This window comes from Astyanax mexicanus, chromosome 23, assembly GCF_023375975.1.
Source record: "Astyanax mexicanus isolate ESR-SI-001 chromosome 23, AstMex3_surface, whole genome shotgun sequence".
NCBI classification, from domain to species: domain Eukaryota; kingdom Metazoa; phylum Chordata; class Actinopteri; order Characiformes; family Acestrorhamphidae; genus Astyanax; species Astyanax mexicanus.
This window is the reverse complement of record NC_064430.1, coordinates 18,028,245-18,049,548: the sequence shown is the minus strand read 5'-3', so window position 1 is coordinate 18,049,548 and position 21,304 is coordinate 18,028,245. Positions and strand designations below refer to the sequence as shown.

At 39.1% G+C, this 21,304-nt stretch overlaps 1 protein-coding gene across 1 annotated transcript; it reads right to left on the bottom strand.

Moving 5' to 3' along the window:
• Positions 1 to 3,849: 3,849 nt before the first annotated feature.
• Positions 3,850 to 21,070, bottom strand: rnd3a (Rho family GTPase 3a). Its single transcript, XM_007257066.4, has 5 exons — positions 20,773 to 21,070; positions 19,195 to 19,282; positions 9,448 to 9,557; positions 8,192 to 8,326; positions 3,850 to 7,087 (listed from the first exon to the last, which is right to left on the bottom strand). Exons 1-5 carry the CDS (start codon positions 20,920 to 20,922, stop codon positions 6,839 to 6,841), a joined length of 732 nt encoding a protein of 243 aa, XP_007257128.2. The 5' UTR covers positions 20,923 to 21,070; the 3' UTR covers positions 3,850 to 6,838.
• Positions 21,071 to 21,304: the final 234 nt, after the last annotated feature.

Here is a 21,304-nt window from a genome sequence, read left to right as displayed (position 1 = left end):
CAATGCATTCCCTCACTACAGCCTCTCACACACCTCTAACCCCAGTTTGTTTAACAGAACTTTTAACAAAATGCACATAAGCACCATCTTTAACCTCTGTCTGCTTCAGAGACTTCATGAAATAAGTCATTGTGATGGACACGGCCGAGTCTTTAACATGCTATTGATTTTCGGAGGTGGTTACGGGCGCTGTGGCCTCAGATCCATCCAGGAGTGAAATGGAATTTCTCCAAATATGTTTGTACCACTTAAAAAAAAAGTCGCCTGACATTTAATTTCTCACGTTTGGGCACCTCCGGCTGGGTCAGCAATGGAAACAATTCCAGTGACATTTACGGATGCACGCTCAGGCGAGCACACGTACAGCACACACACACAAAACACACACACCAGCTGAAACCACTGAACCCACTAAGTTCAGGCTGCACACATCCGTACTATGGTTCAAGTACAATACAAATATTTTAGCCATTGGTAAGCTTAAAATTAGTCCATAAAACTGTATTTCTTCTACACTGGCATTCCATAGTCAAGTCATGACTTTTGCAATGTTCAATGGAAGCTAAAAAATGCTGATATACAGTGTATCACAAAAGTGAGTACACCCCTCACATTTCTGCAAATATTTAACCCTTCTATTATGTTCATTTTCAGAACCAGCAGTAGTGTTTCCGGGTCATATTCACCCGTCGCATGTTAAATTATCTAAAAGATATCTGAAAAAAATCCTAATAACCCCATTGCTAATTATTATCAATATAATCAATGTTTAGTGCAATGTTGTTCCTTACCTATAGCAGGTAATGATTCAATTAGGATAATTCACTATTTTTTTCATAAAAAACATACAAATAATGTTTCACTACTTTATTACTTTTGAAAGACCAACATATAAAACAATAGTTTTACATAACATTGAAACATAACATTGCAATTTTGTTTTAGTTTAGTTTTTTTCAGGAGTGGTTGCAAATATGTAAGATGAACCATTTAAATATTATATGGCGATTACACTAATTAAGGCAAGCAGAAGAAGTAGAAGTTTCATACTAAAAAACTACTTATTAGTAACTATTTTTTCTAGATCTTTAAACTTCACGACAAATTAAAATATAAAATAGACCAAGATAAAATAACAGGAGGGTTAAGTATATCTTTTCATGGGAAATACTGACAAAATTGACACAATGAAAAATCATCTGTGTGCAGTTTCTATAACAGTGTAAATGTATTCTTCCCTCAAAATGACTCAATATACAGCCATCAATATCTAAACCACCGGCACCGAACATCCCTTTCAGACAACTTCCTCTTGCATCCACAGTTAATCCTGTTGGATGTGGGTGGTCCTTCTTGGCGGTATGCTGACATTACCCTGGATACCGTGGCTCTTGATGCATCACAGAGACTTGCGGTCTTGGTCACAGATGCGCCAGCAAGACGTGCACCAACAATTTGTCCTCTTTTGAACTCTGGTATGTCACACATAATGCTGTGTGCATTGTAATATTTTGATCAAAACTGTGCTCTTACCCTGCTAATTTAACCTTCACACTCTGCTCTTACTGGTGCAATATTGTGCAATTAATGAAGATTGGCCACCAGGCTGCTCCAATTTAGCCATGAAACCTCCCACACTAAAATGACAGGTGTTTCAGTTTCATTGTCCAATCCCTGTAGATATACACAGCATAAACTCATACCGAAAGACAGAGAAGCATGATCTTACTGTCATACCAACAAACAAACAGACAAACACACAAGATTAATGTATGAGTATGACTGGTTTCCTGCTACATGTTACAGGGAAACAGCATTAGTGTGTGTTCCAGTCTAATGCCTTAGCAGTGTTTCCACCAAACTCCTGTGTGTCACTGTCAGGAAACTGAGAGGAAACCGAGACAAAGACAGAAAGGCCCACAACCCTCTCTCTCTCTCACACACACACACACACACACACACACACACACACACACAAACACACATATTGTCTTCAGTGTACACACACACTCCACTCTGTTGGCTATTTTTGTATGTTTGCATCAGAGCTTGTACGCAGACCTTTGGGTGTGGTTTATACAACTCTGTGGGAAACTATTTTTTATTTATTCAAAGATATTACAATATAATTTTAATGACTACTGTATGTGTTATGTATGTGTATACTTCCTGCCAAATTAATTACAAATAATTGCACACAATTAGAGCAATACTGTATGACGTTTTCTTTTGTTTTAACATGTTTAACAGGCTTTGAACCGTGCTAAAAACAATACATCAAAATCTAAAATATAATGTCCCCAATTAAATCCCCTTTCCCCTTAAAAATTTTGTTATGTTTTGCACTTTAGTTATTAGTTTATATTGTTATTTTAAAAAATAATTAGCAAAAACATATTAGCCAAAAGTTTGGATACACCTTCTCGTTAATTTCTTTTCATTTTGTTTCTTTCTTAAATTGTAAATAAATACAGAAGTAATAATCCAGATCATAAAGGAACACATAAGGAATCATGTAGTAACTTAAGTCTTAAACAAACCAAAGTACTGTTAAATCCTGTGCAACAGAGGAAACTCTTGCTCTTCCTTTCCTGGGGTGGTGCTGATGAGTGCCGGTTTTATCATAACAATTTTGATTGGTTTTGCAACTGCACTTGAGGATACTTTCAAGTTCTTGATTTATTTTTTCAGATTGACTGACCTTAGTAGTTTAGTAGTAATCTACAATGCAGAATACTAAAAAACTGAATATTTAGGTATGTGCAAATGTTTGACTTGTACTGTAGGTGCTATTCTTTAAACCCAACTTTTGGGGCAATGTGTTCCTGTACAAGTTTTTCTTTAGTAATCTAAACAATAGTCGCTGCTGTCCTGGTGTATTTTCTTTATTCAAGTTTTGGTTTAAATTTGACTGAAAGCAGTGATTTTTCTTCTTTTTTTTAACAATACCAAATTTAAAATTGGCATACAAACAACCAGGGTATGCCAAGGTAACTAAAATTCAACCAAAGGTACAGTAGCTTAATATGGAAGGCAAACAGTGTGTAGATTGACTGTGAGGCCTCAGGTTGTAGATAAGGTTCAGGTTATTCAGAGTGTTTCTTTCAGCTTAGAGGGATTTGCTTGTATCAGCATGTTGTTGGACTGAAAGGAATGGCGTAATCTTAGAGCAAGCGGCTCTGAATACAGACAAGGAAACATCTAAAATAAGAATGTAGCATTAAAACTTACTGGTTGTTAAAACCTGGGCCATGACCTTTCGCCACATAAAGCCCTCTCTTCCTCCCAGGAGCTAGTGGGCAGTATGCAGCTCTCAATATATGGCAGTGATATAAAACAGTTTAATATTGTCTTCCCGTTTTGCTGTACTGATATATAAGCAGATTTAGCCAATAATTTGAGAAAAATTTAATTTTTCCATTTTAGCAGAGAAAAAAAAAAACTTCATTCTTCCCTCTGCTGACCACTTTTATAGACACGGATTTCATTTTCCAGCAGGACTTGGCACACTGCCCACACTGCCAATAGTAAAAATTGGTCTTATATAATATTCTTATTTCCTGAGACACCGATTTTTGGTTTTACATTGGCTGTAAGCTATAATAAATCAACAAAAGAAATAAATCACTTAAAATAGATCATTATGTGTTTAATACATCTATAAAATATACAAGTTCCACATTTTCAACTGAATTACTGAAATAAAGAATCTTTTCAATGGTATTCTAATTTTTTGAGATGCACTAGTATACATATCTTATAGATCAGCTGTAGCACAAATTCTCCCATCCTTGGTGAGTGATTTGCCATCCCAACACGAGCCAGAAAGAAACAGGCTGCACAAACAGGTTCTTTTAAATTCATTTCTACATTTATTAGAAGGGCAAATGGAACAATTCAATAAATATTTTATTTTAATGGTGACAAACAGAACACAAATAGATTTTAACAAAAAAATAGATCAAGATTGGCTACTCTGAAACAGGCCTGATCACCTACACATGTTCTTGCACTAACACTTACAAAAAAAAAAAAGTGAGATGTGGTAATACTGCCTATGTGAATACCGGTCCTTGGCGGCTAAAGGAAAACTGCCTAAAGGAATCTTCAGTCTAAAAGAGAACACAAACGAATGGATCCGTTTTATTTTTCTTCTTTTTGTTAAAGGTCGACCTCAAAGTGCAATTACTGACCTGCTACGTATGCACCGTCACATCAGCCTAACATCTCCAATCACTAGCTTTCAGCAGAGTGCAGCCCCTCTCTTTATGGGAGAACTGTTGCTGTTTGTCAAGGTTATCACTGCTGTGTCCTTCAGACACTGACATCCTCTGTGATAACACTTCACTCCACTTCACTTCTTGTATCTCTTTCTCTCTCGCTCTCTCTCTTTTATAGGGATTAAAATGCATAGTTTAGAAAACACCTTCATATATGAGGTCACATGACTGAGCTCTGCCTGCTGTTCCACCTTTCACAGACTGGGTATATAAAGCATGTACATTTATTTTTCAAACATTATTATGACCATGCCTGATCAGATACAAGAAGCACATCAGCAGGCAGAATAGAAAATGGACTTACTGGACACATTACTGCACAATAGATGATCATCAGTTAGCTGTCAATTACATAGCGTAATAAAACACACAGTACAACAGCAGTTGAAAAGCAGTAAAAGCAGTTAGACCCAAAAGTGATTTGGTTTACTATGCCACAGTAAAGGCATAAAGTTATCCAAAATCAATGTGTAAGACTGGTGGAGGAGAACATGCCAAGATGCATAAAAACTTGGGCTATTGCACCAAATATTGATTTCTGAACTCTTAACTTTATGAATATGAACTTGTGTTTTTTTTTTTTTGCATTATTTGAGGTCTGAAACCTCTGCGTCTTTGTTATTTCAGCAATTTCTCTTTTTACTCAAAAATGTATTATAAATAGCAAAATCAGAGAAACTGATTCAGAAATTGAAGTGGTCTGTTCATTGTTTCCAGAGCTATATTTTAAAGTAATAACATGCAATATCACTACCACAGTGTTTACACCCTGTTGACCAGCCTCTTCAAACATCACTACCACAGTGTTAGCCTGTCACCTACAGGCTCCATTTTATATGGTCTCCCCCATTTTCTGTAGTATAAATATAATAACCCCAGATCTTGTGGCACAAGGAAATGCAAATGTAAAGCCAATCATTGAATCTGTACGCCATTAAGCCCACCCACTGAATGAATGCAAACAGTAATATTGATTTAATAGTTCATCAACATTAACAAACACTATAGCCCTATCTGGACGGGATTAGTTTCTCAGGAAGACGTCTGTAAAAAACATACATTTCACAATTCTACTCGTTCACAAAACATCACGACCAGTAGCTCCTCCATTTCCATTCACTGTTGTGTTTATGTGGATCTCCGTGGAAACGTGCGCCCAAAGTGTAATTATGGTGTGCGGCAGTGGACAAATAGCTATTTTATTAAACGTGAGGTGACAAAACTCTAAAATTACTAAAATTATTAAAATTACCGGAGGAGCACAGAGTTCAGTGAAAACCAGTAGATAATTCAGCCTGTAATCTTCTCAGAGGACGTCTGAGAAAAACACATACATGGTCGTTCCGGACGGGAATAAAAATCACAGAGGACCTCCCATAAAAGAGAAAATTACCCCAGGAAAACCTGAGAAACTAATCCCATCCAGATAGGGCTTATGATAACAGACTTCTTATGGTTAAACTTTAAATCTCTCTTATGCCACACCCAGTCCATGCAACAGATCATATAGCCCCAGTCATGTGACCCTGTTAAAGATCATTAACAACACTCAAGCTCCAGTGTACCTCCATCTTAATTTCAAAGGACTCAAGCACTGAAAATCTTTGGTTCTAAAAATAATAAACTGTTGGGAAGTGGGATTTGCTTTGCTAGTGGAACATAAACTAAATAAAGACTGATGTAGAAAGTGTGTCTATGGTGACCGTAGGGTGCGAAACAGAATTTTAGCTGAGCTCAGCCTTAAAATTAGGAGAAAAGAACAACTGCACAAGCAGCTATGCATGAAAAAGTTATACAGAAAGGGGATGTGATTCAAAACCAGTGATCGGGCTTCTTAGTTTCACTTCTTCAGAACATTATTTGAGAGAAAGAGAGAGAACTGAAAGCCTGGCCTGTCCGCATATTTTTTCCTGTTCTTACTCCTTCTGTTTCCCATCTCACTCCCTCACAAATGAGAAAAAAATGCAGAAAACAATTAAATAAATAGAGATACTAGAACATGTTTTGCTTGTGACATCCAATCCAGTTCTCCTTCATATTTCCTGTGGTCACGGGTTGCCATAGGTTGCTTCACGCACAGTTGTAACCCTTCAGTGACTTCAGAGGCTTCAGAGACTTTAGAGAGAGGAAGCTGTGTCACTTCCAGCAGCCGGAAACAAAGCCTCTCATTGGTTGATAATTGGTTGAGGGTTGCTTCCTCTTAAAAAAATAAAAAAAAAAAAAAATTAGGGAAGTGAGTAGGGCATGGCCTCAGGACCTCAGTTTCCTCCACAGGCTCTCAGCACTGTCACAGGCTAGAGGAAGTGGAATAATGCATACAAAATTGCAAACCAAGAGAAAAAGACATAGAAAGAAAAGAAGAGGAACTTAGGGACTTATAGTGCACAGTGTCCCTCTCTCCTCTTTCCTTTTTCCATTCTTCTTCTTCTTTATCTCCCTCTCTTCTCTCACTCACTCTGTACACCCAGCGCCTGTGAACGTAGGGATATGAACACCATCCCTTTTCAGTTCTCCCACCACACTTCCAAGAATGTCTTTCTTCATTCAAATTCAGTCAGTCACATAACTACGCAGCTCTTTGCTTTGTCCTTGCGTAGGTCCGTTGCCACAGCAGCCAGGTCTGGCCTACTGGGCATGTGCGAGATGCGCTTTGCGGAGCGTGCGGATTTGTTGCGCTTTATGTTTTTGTTGTTCTTGTTGACGCATGCGAGAGTCGCCACGTGGAAAATGTCCCGAACGCTGTTCTCCGACTGCAGAGCAGAACACTCGATGTACGGCGCCGAAATCTGCTTGGCCATTGCAGAGCCCTGAAACACAGTAAAACAAGAACAAGACTGTCAATAACAAGATCCTGGATATGAAATTGCAAAAGTAATCTAAACATGACAGCAATTACCAGTTACGCTTAGATCTCAGTGTCTAATCTCAGTTTAATTCCAACTCTCAAACACTTCAGTTACAGTTTCATTTACCAGATTGAAGACTAATATACTCTATATAGACTAATCTATCAGAGCTTTTGATTTAATCTTAATCCGTAAATCTAAGACTTCGCCATATCATAATTAGTTCTGAAATGTCTTTGAAGATATGCTAAGATGGCATGAGCAAGTAATAACTGCTCGTAATTAAAGATTTGATAAATAATTGCTTCCAAGTCAGCTAATAAAGAGAGGGAGACATGAAGGGGGGGAGGAAAAAAAAAAAAAAAAAAACTAAAGCCAATCAGATTTGAGGAATTATCTAAACAGGACAATGTGTTAATAACTACACTGACACATGTACACTTCCAAGGGTTATAAGAGATTAGACTATCACATAACCATCACATTTGCCATGTTTTATGGAAGCTTAAGAATACTGCTCTGACCTGCAGGATATTGGGTGCTGGTGTGGCATCCCCTACACTGAACATGGGTGTGATTTCTGCATTGTCCACTCTGGGTTGTAATGTATACTATGTATTCCAAGTAGGGATGTGCACGATATGGCAATAACAGATTGTGAAGGACTAGAGCGTTTTTACGATACTCAATCACAAAAAAAAAAAACAATCGCTGGATCGTTAAGCACATTCTAGCTGCTAAATCAGTTTTGTGTTTAGCCAAAGCACACTATAAATATCTATACCAACCAATCATAGCACACCGGAACACATTTGTTTACTTCCCCTCCCCTTTTTCACAAGCGGGAAGCCATAACTGAACTCAGTGAAAAATTTAGTCATAATTTAGTCAAAATTTAGACATAGAAGGATATAGGTGGAAAAGAGGGGAAGAAGGGAATGAGGTTAGTAGTAGTTCGTTTGTTAGAGGTGTTATGAGAGTAAGTGCTATTTGAAGAGCTCTGTCACTTTCATAATCATCAGCTGAGTTAAACAATCAAAGCATGGTCCAGTGGCTGATCCTCACCTGATCATATGACACCGGTGTCTGCCTGTGATTGGACAGCTCCACTAAAGTTGTGAGGTCTGTTCTCAGGTCCGACTTGCAGCCGACGAGCAGCATCTTGGTGTTGGGGCAGAATTCTTGGATCTCTCCTTTCCACTGGCACAAAAGAACAAAACAAACATCAATTTCCTCTAAAAGAACTGAAAGATTAGATGAGTTTCATTATCTCTTCAGGTCCCATCTTCTTCCCATCCTTTACTATCTCTCTTTTTTTAACCCCTACATGTGACAGTTCTCATGTTAAATCCCTCTTCTGTTGTCGAGTCTATCTATCAGTTTCCCCCTTCATTGTTTCTTGATGCTAGAGGTGATCTACATTCCTTACTCCTGCAGAACAAAGACTAAGCTGTGTTGTATGTGTGTGTGTGTGTGTGTGTGTGTGTATGAGTGTGTGTATTTAAACCGGAGGGTTTAATCTTGGATAATGCAGTGTGGAGACATAGCCCTTTGCTGTGTTTGCCAGGATCCGGTTCACCGCGACACACAGACGATTGTTCGCTCCGGAACATGAGCACCCTCTTTGCTCTTTCTCATGATCTTTAGCACTGGCATGTCCCTCCGAGGGACCCGAAAGTCCCCTGAGCTTGACGTGGAAGGTGTCCTGGCATTCTGACCTGAGATCAGTGTTTTTTCCCCTACCCTTAACATGACTTTTAGGCAGCAGAGAACAATGCAGAGCTGACCTGAGACCTGCCAAAAGAGGACATCCATACCAACGGCCATTCATTACTGTAATTCCACCCTACACAGCACATTCAACAGACCACAATCATTGGTTTAATATGGTATTGAATGCTTATTGAATGTACCAAAGGCAAATCTTTTGTGTTGTCTGCTGCCATGACTCTGCAGGTATGTACTGTTCCAAATAGCTCCCAATCAAACTGCTCTCCATTCAATAGAGGACACCTAATCTCTGTCAAACAGCCAGAGAGAGGATATGTAAATCTGACCCACACAAAGAAAGTCCTTCGTTGGACATGTCAACAAGTACCAGAGAAGGTATTCTTTTTAAACTTTCAGAACTCTGTGTAAGAAACTTGAGCTGGTTTGATTTGGGTTTATGTACAAGATGTTCTGCCTAACAAACGCAACATCCCCCCCCGCCTCCCCTTAGAACCTGGTAAAATTCATACATAAGGTACACCGGATGAAAAAGGTGATTTTTTTTCAGACCTACATCCTAAATGACTACACAAGTTGAAAACATTGTATACCTTTTTGAGCACGCTGTCCAGGGTCTCTGGGCGGCTGATGTCAAAGCAGATGATCACAGCATCAGAGTCTGGGTAGGAGAGTGGCCGTACATTGTCATAGTAAGGGGAACCTGGAACACAGAGAGAACAGCCTAGTCAGAAAAGCCCAAGAGTGCTTGTTATTACATTTAAAACACATATGTGCACTGAAGCAGATATCTGATTACAGAGAACTCCCTGTGAAATGTTTTCCAATACAAGTATACATATACACTCATTTTATATACCGTCATCTGAGAATTTCAATACTGGAACTGCACTGCATTGCTAGGGGACAGCATCACCAGAGCAGGTGCAGGTTTACATGCCATGTTCCATGAAACGACCACTGAATAACCCCCAGGCTTATTTTCACGGTTGTAACGTGAGGAGCTGTGAAAACTATTAGAGGCTAAATTTATTTAGCATTTGCACAACATTAAAATTCCTATGGTGTGGGTTTTAAAAGCAGCAGTAAAAGGACCTTGGGGGTCCGAATAGATAGAATATTCACAGAGAGAGAGCCAGAGAAAGAGAGAAAAAGAAAGAAAAGAGAGAAAAAAAGAAGAAGTGTGATTCAAGAGAGTTTAGAAACACTCACTGCTTCCCACATGTAAAGTGACCTCTCAGCCAAGAATCTGGAGAATTTTGTTTTTCATAGTCTAACGTGACTCGTGGGAGGTCTGCTCTGAATCAGAATATTACATACACACAGTGAGGGGAGGGGGCTCCCACCACCTCAACCTCAACCAACTGGCAATATACTCCAGGCATGAGGAGAGAAGACAAGACGTAAACAAATCAAAGCAAAACAAAATAAAAAAAAATCCATGTTCATCATCCTTCTCACACATGCACACTTAAAATACTTAAAATAAAAGAGGAACAAGGAGGGAGTGTATCTGACAGAGTGATAGAGTGAGAGAGAGGAACACACAGACAAAGATAAAGCCAGAGAAAGGGGAGTCTGAGGGGTTAACCACTAGACCACTAGAGAAAATGATTGTTCACAGTGCCAAGAGATAATAGCACAATGTGGAGTGAAGAGAAAAAAACAAAAAAAAAAAAAAACAGGTGGAGCCAATGTTTTTTTTTACCCACACATTCCTACAGTAAACCATTATAATCTCAGCTAAACCACAACCGGAGATAAGAGTCTCTCAGTGTCAATAATAACTGGATTCAGAAAACATATAAAAACAGTTCAGTTTTTGGGTTGTTCTCTGAGGATAAAGGGTTTTCTCTACTGAAAGTTTGGAGCAGAGTCCAAAGTCCAGGTAGTTTTGGTTTCACACTGCAGTTTAATTAATGCTGCTAAATCCTGTCTTCATAATCAACAATATATGCCCTGCATCTCTTTATACTTGACCCTGATTGGTTTGTAGAATTTTGTCATTCCCAGAGTTGCCTTCTCATGGGTTGTGCCAAATATTACGACACAGATTCCATTTATTTTAGTTTATAAATAAGAGTTGGCCTACAGCAGGGTTATTCATTTTTAAAGTCAAATTCAATGCTTTTTAAAACCTTTTTAGATTGCAATAAATATAATTTAAGACCCAAAAATGTAGTCATATTTTCTTTGGTAGAGAATAATTTGTTGTATTTTTGGAAATCAAAACTTAATGTAGCTAAATCGATGCTAACGTTACTATGTTATCAACATCACCGCTAATGTTAGCTAGCCCGAAGGAAACCTTAATTCTCTCCCCAGTAATGTAGCTAGATAACTCGCTGCTAATGTTAATGTTAGCTAGCTCTACGCGAACCTTAGTTCTCTCCCTGGTAATGTTGCTAACTCATAAATGTTATGTTAGCATGTTAGCTAGCTCTCCGCTAACCTTCACTCTCTCCCCAGTAACGTAGCTAGATAACTCTGCTAATGTTACTATGTTAGGTAGTTTAGAGCTAATGTTAGCTAGCTCTCCGTTAACCTAAAGTTAGCATGTGTTTTCCCACTGGCATTAAATGCAGTCTGAAAATTGAATACCTACAGCAAATTTACAGTGAGTTTACAACAGTTAAAAGAACTTAATCATCATATCCCACCCCTATTTATCATACCAGGGTACAAAGTTTTTTGCTGTTTTTAGCAAAAGAAAAATTCACACTGTTCTCATTTTCATTATATATCTACTACAGACAGATTATATCTGTCCAGCATCATTTATTTTACTTCATTCCTGGATATATGGGATATATATAAGGGGGTATTATTAGTATTATTACAGTTCATTCTGGATCATTGACTTTTCTTACAAATCCAACGAAAATTCTCAGTTAGGGATGCGCCATATATTATATGCACTAATAATTTTATTTTTATTATTATTATTTTTTTGCAGTAGTGTATTCTTGAAATATTTTTTTTAATTCAGTGTTCTCATATCGCCAAGAGTATTGTTATTGCAAAAATACCATGAAATATTGTGATATTATTTAAGTGCCATAATCTCCCACCCCTAATTGGTACTGTTATTTGTGGCTCTTATTTTAGTGTTACCAATCACTATAACCAAGTGTGCAGAGAGCTGTACTTCCTCCGATCTAAATCTACATATGCTTTGACTGGCAAGCATAATAGGCCTGTAGAGATGTATATACATGTTTTTATACTCACACGAATGTACAGTATATGAATGTATTAACATGCTAACATTGTGTAGGTCTGTAATATATGTACTGTATATGTATGTATATGGTGAAGGACGTGACCTCCAAGCCTCTTGCGAGTGTGTAGGAAATCCCTCAGCTCAAAGCCCTCACTGCAGTACCACATTAACTTATGTTGCAGTTAGCCTCAGGGCATGTCCTTCCGTTGACATGCACACACATTTCTCTCCATCTTGCTCACACATGCAACCCTTCTCGCCCTCTCGCTCTCATTCTTCTGCCTGTGGAATGGCCAGCTGCTCTAAGTGTGTGCGCGCATGAGTGTGTGTGTTTACAATAATGTATATATAGCCAAATATGGCTCCATCCACCTGTGACAACTGACACCCTACAGTGTTGCACTTCATGCCACTCATTTGGTAGATCCATACAGAAGACTGTGTGTGTGTGTGTGTGTGTGTGTGTGTCCACACCACATGTTTGTAGAAAGAACATTCATCATTCAAGTCCTTCAGCTGTGCTCTTACTCCACAATTGAGGGTATTAGAGCAGATCTAGGGACACATTCTTGGCACTTTGTGGTTAGCTTGTTCTACAGTAGAGCTGCACGATATGGCCAATTATAACACATACTTTACAGGGGTTGGACAATGAAACTGAAACACCTGGTTTTAGACCACAATAATTTATTGTGGTGATGGACAGTTCTAGTGGAAACAGGAGAGCTGAGGTGCACATTGAATTCTGCCGTGATTTGATCAGCCGTGGTTTTATGTTTTTTGGATACAATCCAGGACATCCCTTTCAGACAGCTTCCTCTTGCGTCCACAGTTAATCCTGTTGGATGTGGTTCGTCCTTCTTGGCGGTATGCTGACATTACCCTGGATACCGTGGCTCTTGATGCATCACAAAGACTTGCTGTCTTTGTCACAGATGCGCCAGCAAGACGTGCACCAAAAATTTGCCCTCTGTTGAACTCTGGTGTGTCACCCATAATGTTGTGTGCATTGCAATATTTTGAGCAAAACTGTGCTCTTACCCTGCTAATAGAACCTTCACACTCTGCTCTTACTGGTGCAATGTGCAATTAATGAAGATTGGCCACCAGGCTGCTCTAATTTAGCCATGAAATCTGCCACACTAAAACGACAGGTGTTTTAGTTTCATTGTCCAACCCATGTATATCTTAATTACTGTACCACTTAATTATATTATAGGATACAATTCCGATATCGATATGTACAGTTTACAAGCTACCACATGACAACACACCAGGCTTGTCAAGTCTCCCAAAAGTCCCAAAAATCTCCCCGAATCTAGAACGAGTGGCCCATGGGGGATCTAAGAGAACGTGTGGACACGTGGGTGAGGTAAGTCAGATATATGTGGAAAAGAATTGGAGAGGATAGCAATGGTGCAAAAAAGAGAGGGTTCTCATTGGCCTGTTCTATTCAAAAAAGTAGGAGTCAGCCAATCAGTTAAGTGTGGGTGGGCAGTGTTTTATTATTTTTTTCCCTCCTGGTATGAGTGCTTTCAGTGAATAAGCATTATGGCTACCATCAAATCTCAATCTAAATGCAGTGAAGACAGGGGAACATCCTAAAATTAACATCAGCCTGTGACGGATACTGTAAACACTGAATCTTAGAGAATTACAGGCCCACTTTGATAGTCTGATGTACCTTTATTTGTCTAATAATCACAACAAGATCCTAGGCCACTCAAATATGGGATAGAAATATGAGCGGAATTTATATATCTTTTTTTATTAATACAATCTGACCTGAAGACTAAAAGAATAGAAATGATAGCACTGTGCTGGTTAGATAGAGTAAGTTCTGCTGTTTGATATGTTCATGGTTCACTCTGGTCCTCTCCTCAGTTATAAAGCTCAGAACACAGTTCTTAACACAATGTGGGGTTTGGGTTTGGAACATTTGAAACATTTTCCATCCTAAAAAACACTAAAATTGAATTACTTTCCAAACCCATGTTAGACTGACTACATCCTGAGAACACAGCCTCAATTCGCTGCTCAGTATGAACACGTCGTGTAGGTCTTCTAAGCTTCCACTGTGCCGATAATGAAACAAGGTCACGCGACTGAAGAAAATTCACACATTCAAACATCAAAAAGAGGAGAGAGAAAGAGAGAGCCTTGCTGGAAGACCATGTGTTCATGCAAAAGCCTCTCTGATTTGATTTCCGTTCAGGCTAACAAGGTAAGAAATGCTCCCAGCAAAAATAGGCGCTCACACAATCTCTCCCCCACCCACCTCCTCGTTCTAGCGTCCAATCCACAATGGGTGCTTTGTGGAGTGGCGACGGTAACCTTTCGTCTGTGGAATGCGAGGCATGCGGGTCCAATTCGCTCAGCTCCGACACAGGATCTGCGCCACAATAGCTCCTGCGCCAGGGAAGCCAGGAACAGAACTACCATGCGAGCAGAGCCGAGAGTCTGACCTGAGACTGAGCCATTTCATTTAAGAGGTCCTAACCACAAGACGATTGAGGAATTTGGGGACCAAACCAGAAAGTCCATAAAGTTCCTTTATACAGGATTCACTGAAGTATTGAAAATAAATCGAAGCTTCTATTAAATCGAAAAACACCCTTTTTTCTAATAAGAAACAGAGCCTCTTCTTATCTATGCCAGTCATAATCTTTAAAAACGATAGAACGATAAACATGAGATTGAAAAGGCATTTAAAATGTTGTTTTTATGGGCACTTTTGGAGAGACACAGACCAAGTTAAGTGTAAACTGTTTGAGTGAGCCATACCTAATTTACCCATCTCCCATTGCGCTTCTGTCCCCGGCACTTTGCGTAATGTGGTACTGTTACAATTTAATAAATTGTCTACAATGAAATTTGTAGTCAACAAATTTAGTAGGGCTGCAACTAATGGTTATTTTTGATAGGAGACTAATCTGATTATTATTTTTTCAAACAGTCGATTAGTCAACGATAATTTCTACCATGTCCTCAATCTTAAAAAAAAAAAAACGCTAAAAACAGCTGATCATGAGATTTAAAATGCCTTTAAATGTCTAGATGTTGTTTAAATATGGAGAGTACTGATGTTTAGTGAGTAAATTTGCAATCTGTTGTGTTTAGACACTTTTGGAGTTAAGTGTAGGAAGATATATATAGGTATTAGTCGAGAATGAAACTTGTAGTCGACAATTTTAAATAATCAACATTTACGATTATATAGACTAATCGTTGCAGCCCTAAAATTCAACGAATCGTTGCAGTCCTACCCTTCATACCTCGTCCCTTGATAAAAGGCACCAGAACCAGTTTACACTGGGCAATTTGACTTCAGTACAGGTCCTGTGGTGCCATCATCATGATCAAAGAGTTAATTAAATCCCCATTCAAACCACAAAAAAGATTTCCTCCCAAAGACGATCCCCTAAAAGGCAACAGGCCAAACAAAGCCATTGTTAAGAGCCAGGCAGTCAAAAAAAAAAAAGAGAGCACATTTGTCACCAAGCACAGCAGTGTAGGCAGTGTGCAATGGGGGGCAAATGGCTGAGTTTAACAGTACAGGGGGAAGCCTTAATGAGGACTATGCTGTTGGTCTGAGCACATTATCTACCCCACAGATAACACTGAGACAAAAGGCACCCTAGGATGAGGGCCAGCGGTGTGCATGAGTGTTAGGGGACTGGGGGGTGGGGAACTATCTATTGATTAGTGCTGAGTGGTGGATAGAGAGTCTTTAAAGCCTGGAAGTGAAGCCCCTGGTCTTTCTGACTGTATGGGGTGGAGGTGGGGGTCTGTCATCAATAAGGCTCTTGAAGAGACCTGAAAGAACACAGGAGGTCTGAAGGTCTGGGAACGAAGGAATGGCTGTTAGGGCCTTAAGGGAATAGCCTTATAGCCTCACACATTCTAGCCAAGCTTCTGATGGCAGGCTCTTGTTTCAGATGGGGTCTCCTGAGACGTATATCCTCTGAAGTGCTATAAAAAAATATATACATTCATTCAATGCTAGAGATTTACAGGCATCACTAACTACACAGGTCTGAAGTCAATATTTACAACAGGACATCATTAAATATTCACAGTGTGGACATTTCAGAAGATGCCACTTGTTCCACAAAGTTTCAAGTCACATAAACCTGAAACCACGAGACAAATGGAGGACTTTCACGAGGTGCTCCCGACAGGCTTGTGAATGACTGAGCAGCTGACTGGTGGAAAGGGTCAGGATTGGCTTTTAGACTGGCACAAAGGGTCACAATTGGCCAGCTGAGCAGTGGAAAAGGTTGCGACTGCTCGTCTTGAGTGGTGGGTAGCGATAGGAGTTGGTGCTGTGGTCAGAGTGGGGGGTTGTGGAGAAGCAGCTGTTCATTCTCTAGCTACACAAAGAAGAGACCAGGAGGGCGAGCAGCCAACTACGCAACTAGCGGAGATACTAATCTACTGTATTTTGAATAAACAGACAGGGACAGAAAGAGAGCGAGAAAAAGAGAGAAAAAAAAAGAGAGAGAGAGACCTGGAACATGAATAGGAGAGAGCCGGAGCAAAGCAGGCATGCATGAATTGGAGTAAATGGTACCAGAAAATTGCACAGTGACGGCTCAAATTATGCTGTTTTTCTCCTTATAACCTTGGAAATCTGACATCAGAGTACTAGTCAAAGCATCTTAAAATATATATCTTGGAAAATATCTCCAATTCACTACCATCACACTAACTAATGCCTTTCCCGAGAAACAGCTGCCCACACTAGTCTAGGGTAAGCTCATCAATTGGCAACATATGATCTCTAATCAGCGTGTAAAGGCATCCACTAAACACCACAAGACTGAATCAGCCCGTCTTCTCAGAGATTTATTATGCCCAACAAGACCTCTGTGGTGAACACAGAAGGTGCACTGTTCAGAGATGCTATCTTCCACTTATCTCTCTCTCTAAACTATTTCTCTTTTCACTCTGCCTCGCTCCCTCGGTCTCTTACTCTCTCACTCAGTTCAAAGTTCTCAGCCAAGTCATACTCGGAATTTTAATCACATCCTTTCTAAAATACCAAGCGTGCCATTCGTGGCCGCAAAATGCGCTAAGACTGGCAATTTGGATTAAATGGACGGAACTGAAAGGCCAGCTCAATATCTGGGGCAAAACAAACAATAATAGCTTTAATGATGGATACAGTTTGGATCAATACACAACATAATCTGCAGATTTCTAAGAAATGTTTTAGCTCTAATGAGCTAGGCTGGTTAAGTGGATACATGTTTTACAAATAATCTTTTGTACATAGTGACAGTGCAACATTTATGGACAATAGAAAATAGTACAGCAAGCTACCATAAAAAAAAAAAGTATACCAAGCTATGCCCATTTACAGCACACTTGATTCTCGTTGTGCCTTTTTAAACTGTAACTGTATGGCATGTATGGGTGCTGTAACTAAAATTAACACAGTATTTGTCAATCTATATTAGGGCTACACAATAATGAAAAAAAGACATTGCAATATTTTGTTTTCAAATACATTTAAAAGTTAAATCACTACAGGAAGTTGGAGTGCAATTTGATATTACACAAGACAATGTCTCTCCTGCTGCAACGTGACTACTGCACATGCATATTGTGATATGGATTTGGAATGTATATACACATACATATGCACTAAAAAAATAAAATAAAATAAGAGACCACATAATGATGTTTTTCCTTGATTTTACTAAATTGAAAACCTCTGGAATATAATCAAAAGGTAGATGGATGATCACAAGCTATCAATCCAAGCTGAACTGCTTGAATTTTTGCACCAGGAGTGGCATACATTTATCCAAAAGCAGTGTGTAAGACTGGTGGAGGAGAACATGTGAATGCGCATGAAAACTGATTAAAAACCTGGGTTATTCCACCAAATCTTGATATCTAAACTCTTAAAAATTTACTTATTTTCTTTGCATTATTTGAGGTCTGAAAGCTTTAAGGTATTTCTCATTTCCTGCTAATAAATGTTCTAAATGACAACATTTTAATTTGGAATTTGGGAGATATAGCATCTTTCTATTTCAGCATAATCATCTACCTACCCATCTTGAGGGTATTATGAGGGCATAACTATGTTTCATAGACTAACAATGTCAAAGCAAAAGTTCTATTAATAAAAGGCTCATCAATTATTAGTTACAAATAAAATAAATCTATCTGCAAATTTATCTGCAATTATCAGCTAATACAGATACTATTCTGATAACACAGTGCTATACAATCCCTGCTAGCCATCTCTCCATATGTAGGATTCCTTTCCTCTACCCCAAAATACTCAAGATCTGGCTGAAGATCAGTGTGGATGATAAGACAGGCCACCAGCATTGCTAAGCTCAGGAATGTTAACTGGTCAAGAGTCTAGAGGACTGAGGGATCTGTTTCAGGGAACTTTTTCACCCCCAAAAAACAACTCCCTTAACTACAGAAGGTGGACTTGCCCAGAAACCTGAATCCTACTACACATAGATTCACATAAAATGGGTCAGAGGTGCTTATATCATTACTCTGCAGCTTTTAAAAAGGTGGAGCAGCAAAGAAGAGTTTTAGCTGCATTAATTCCAGAAAGATGGCATGAGCTCATTCTCCTCATCACACTCCCAAATGAGTGTGTCATCAGCAAAGTGTGCTCTCAGTGTTTGCAGGGAGGGGTGCAGTGTGAAATACGTGTTGGCACAATGGGTGTGTGTAAGTGAGGAGGATCAACTGTTCTTGCTGCTGGCCTGGCTGGGTAGTGACTGACATTAGTACACCTCACACTGGAAGCCCATATCAGGGTTAGGAGAGGACTGATTAATGGATTGGCTAATAAACAAACTGGACAAACTTTGACTTCCCCATTACTGCTAGCTCAACTGTTTACATATCCTACACTCACTCATGTCCAGACAGGATCAACAGAGCTACAGGTAAACAGCCATCATTCAACATAGACACACACACACACACACACAAGCTGTTTTATCCTAAAACGGCACCACCGATACCACCAAAGTGCCAAAAACAGAATTGCATTACTGAGTTTTACAAAACAACAGTAGCTTATACATAAGGCTAGCTTTTAGACAATCAATAACATAATAAAAGAAACACTTACCTGATGTGTCCCATAGACTGAGCTCAATTCTCTGGGTGTCGATCTCGAAACTTGCTGTGTAATTCTCAAACACGGTAGGGACGTAATTCTACACAAAACAAACAAAATAGCAATTTTAGTGAAAGTTCTCTAATAAAGTGGAATATTAATAATATGGTGAATTAAGGGTGATCAGGAGATGACAAAACATCTAGCTAATTCAGCTCACAGTGTTTAAATTCTTGTATAAAGCCAATTAGTTTAAGACCTGAGCTTTAGCTGTGGAACCACACAAACAAAATAAGCCAACATAGATTCTCATTTTAGGTTTTGCAGAAACAGACAGACTAGGACTAGTTTTAATGCCCATTTTAATTTCACAAATACTAAAATAGTCCCAAACACCCTGAATTTACCCTAGAAGCTAGTTAGCTAGACACATACTAGGTTAACCCTAAAGAGCCCATGGTGGCAGATGTGTCACAGTCCCTTTACAAGACATGTCAACTTCTTCAAAGCATTTATTTTTATAATATTTATTTATTGTTTTACATAAACATCCAGACAAGATAAGACAAGACAAGACAAGACAAGACAAGACAAGACAGGACAAGTCACTGAACACTAAAACCAGGGACAGAAGTGGGGTAATATTTCTCCTGGAGGTGGAACAGTACTTTGAGAAACCAAAGCAATTAGTGATTTAATAAAACACTGTTTTTATTTGGTGCCTGAGGGCAACATTAGGCATTTTTTATGAATAAAAATATATACTATCATTACTTGCTTGCATCCAATTGCATTAAAAGAAAACATGTTTTTGGTGAATTGGAGAGCTTTTGTCATGGACATTAAAATATAAAAAAAAAATCCTCCAAATAAAAAAATTAAAATATTCATGTCATATAGGGTTAAAATACAGCTCTGGAACAAATTAATATTTTACCAAATTAAAAACATAATCAAGAGAAACACAGATGATTAAAAGCAATCAAACCAAGCTGAACTGCTTGAATTTTTGCACCAGGAGTGACAAACTTATCCAAAGGCAGTGTGTAAGACTGGTGGACGAGAACATGCCAAAATGCATAAAACTGATTAAAACCCAGGGTTATTCCACCAATTATTGATTTCTGAACTTATAAAACTTATGAACTTGTTTTCTTTGCATTATCTGCGGACTGAAAGGTCCTTTTTGTTCTTTTTGTTAATAAATCTTTATTTCTGCAAATAAATAAATAAATGCTCTAAATGACAATATTTTTATTTGGAATTTGGGAGAATTGTTGTCCGTAGTTTATAGAATAAAACAACAATGTTGATTTTACTCAAAAATATACCTTTAAATAGCAAAACCAGAGAAACTGATTCAGAAGTGGTCTCTTATTTTTCTCCAGAACTGTATTTAACTGTAATTAATTTAGCAACTTAACTATTTCATTTTTAAATGGGGTTGGGCTCTTCTGGGTTAACGGAGCTCAACTATGAGGTAAAAACTTTAAGTCTCTGCCTGTATAAAATGGTAAATAAGAATTTAAGCTAGTTGTTAGTCAGTTATTTATCCAAGTTAGTCGTGACTAAAAGTAAACTCGCTCCTACCTCAGGGAAACAGTCCTTGGCGAAAACGTGCAGTAATGCGGTCTTCCCGCACTGGCTGTCCCCCACCACCACTATCTTACACTTCACACTGGGACTGGGCTCCATTCCGGGCTGCAGCGGGAGCTTCTGGCAGGACCTCCTCTCCTTCATCAGGACACTGTAGCGGGGAGAGTCTGAGAGGCGAAAGCGGAGCGGAGAATCGACCTCCAGCGGTTTCCTCACACAACCAGCAGTAAAACAGAACTAACACAGACCGAGCTCCGACCGGCACTCACTCCAAACTCAACTCCAAACTTGCGCACAAGCGCGTGGGCCGGCGCCTTATATACCCGGTCCACCAGCCAATCACTGCGCTTCCAGCGCCGTCGCTGCCCAGTGGCCCTGCCCACCTCCTGTGATTCAGGTATTTCACTGGTGGTTTTCCAGCCAATCGCTGTGCTTCAGACAACACCGCTACTACTACTGAGCTCTGCTCTGTAGACTTTGTGGGCTTTCCTTGTATTGGAGGCTTGCCAGCCAATCACTGCGCTAT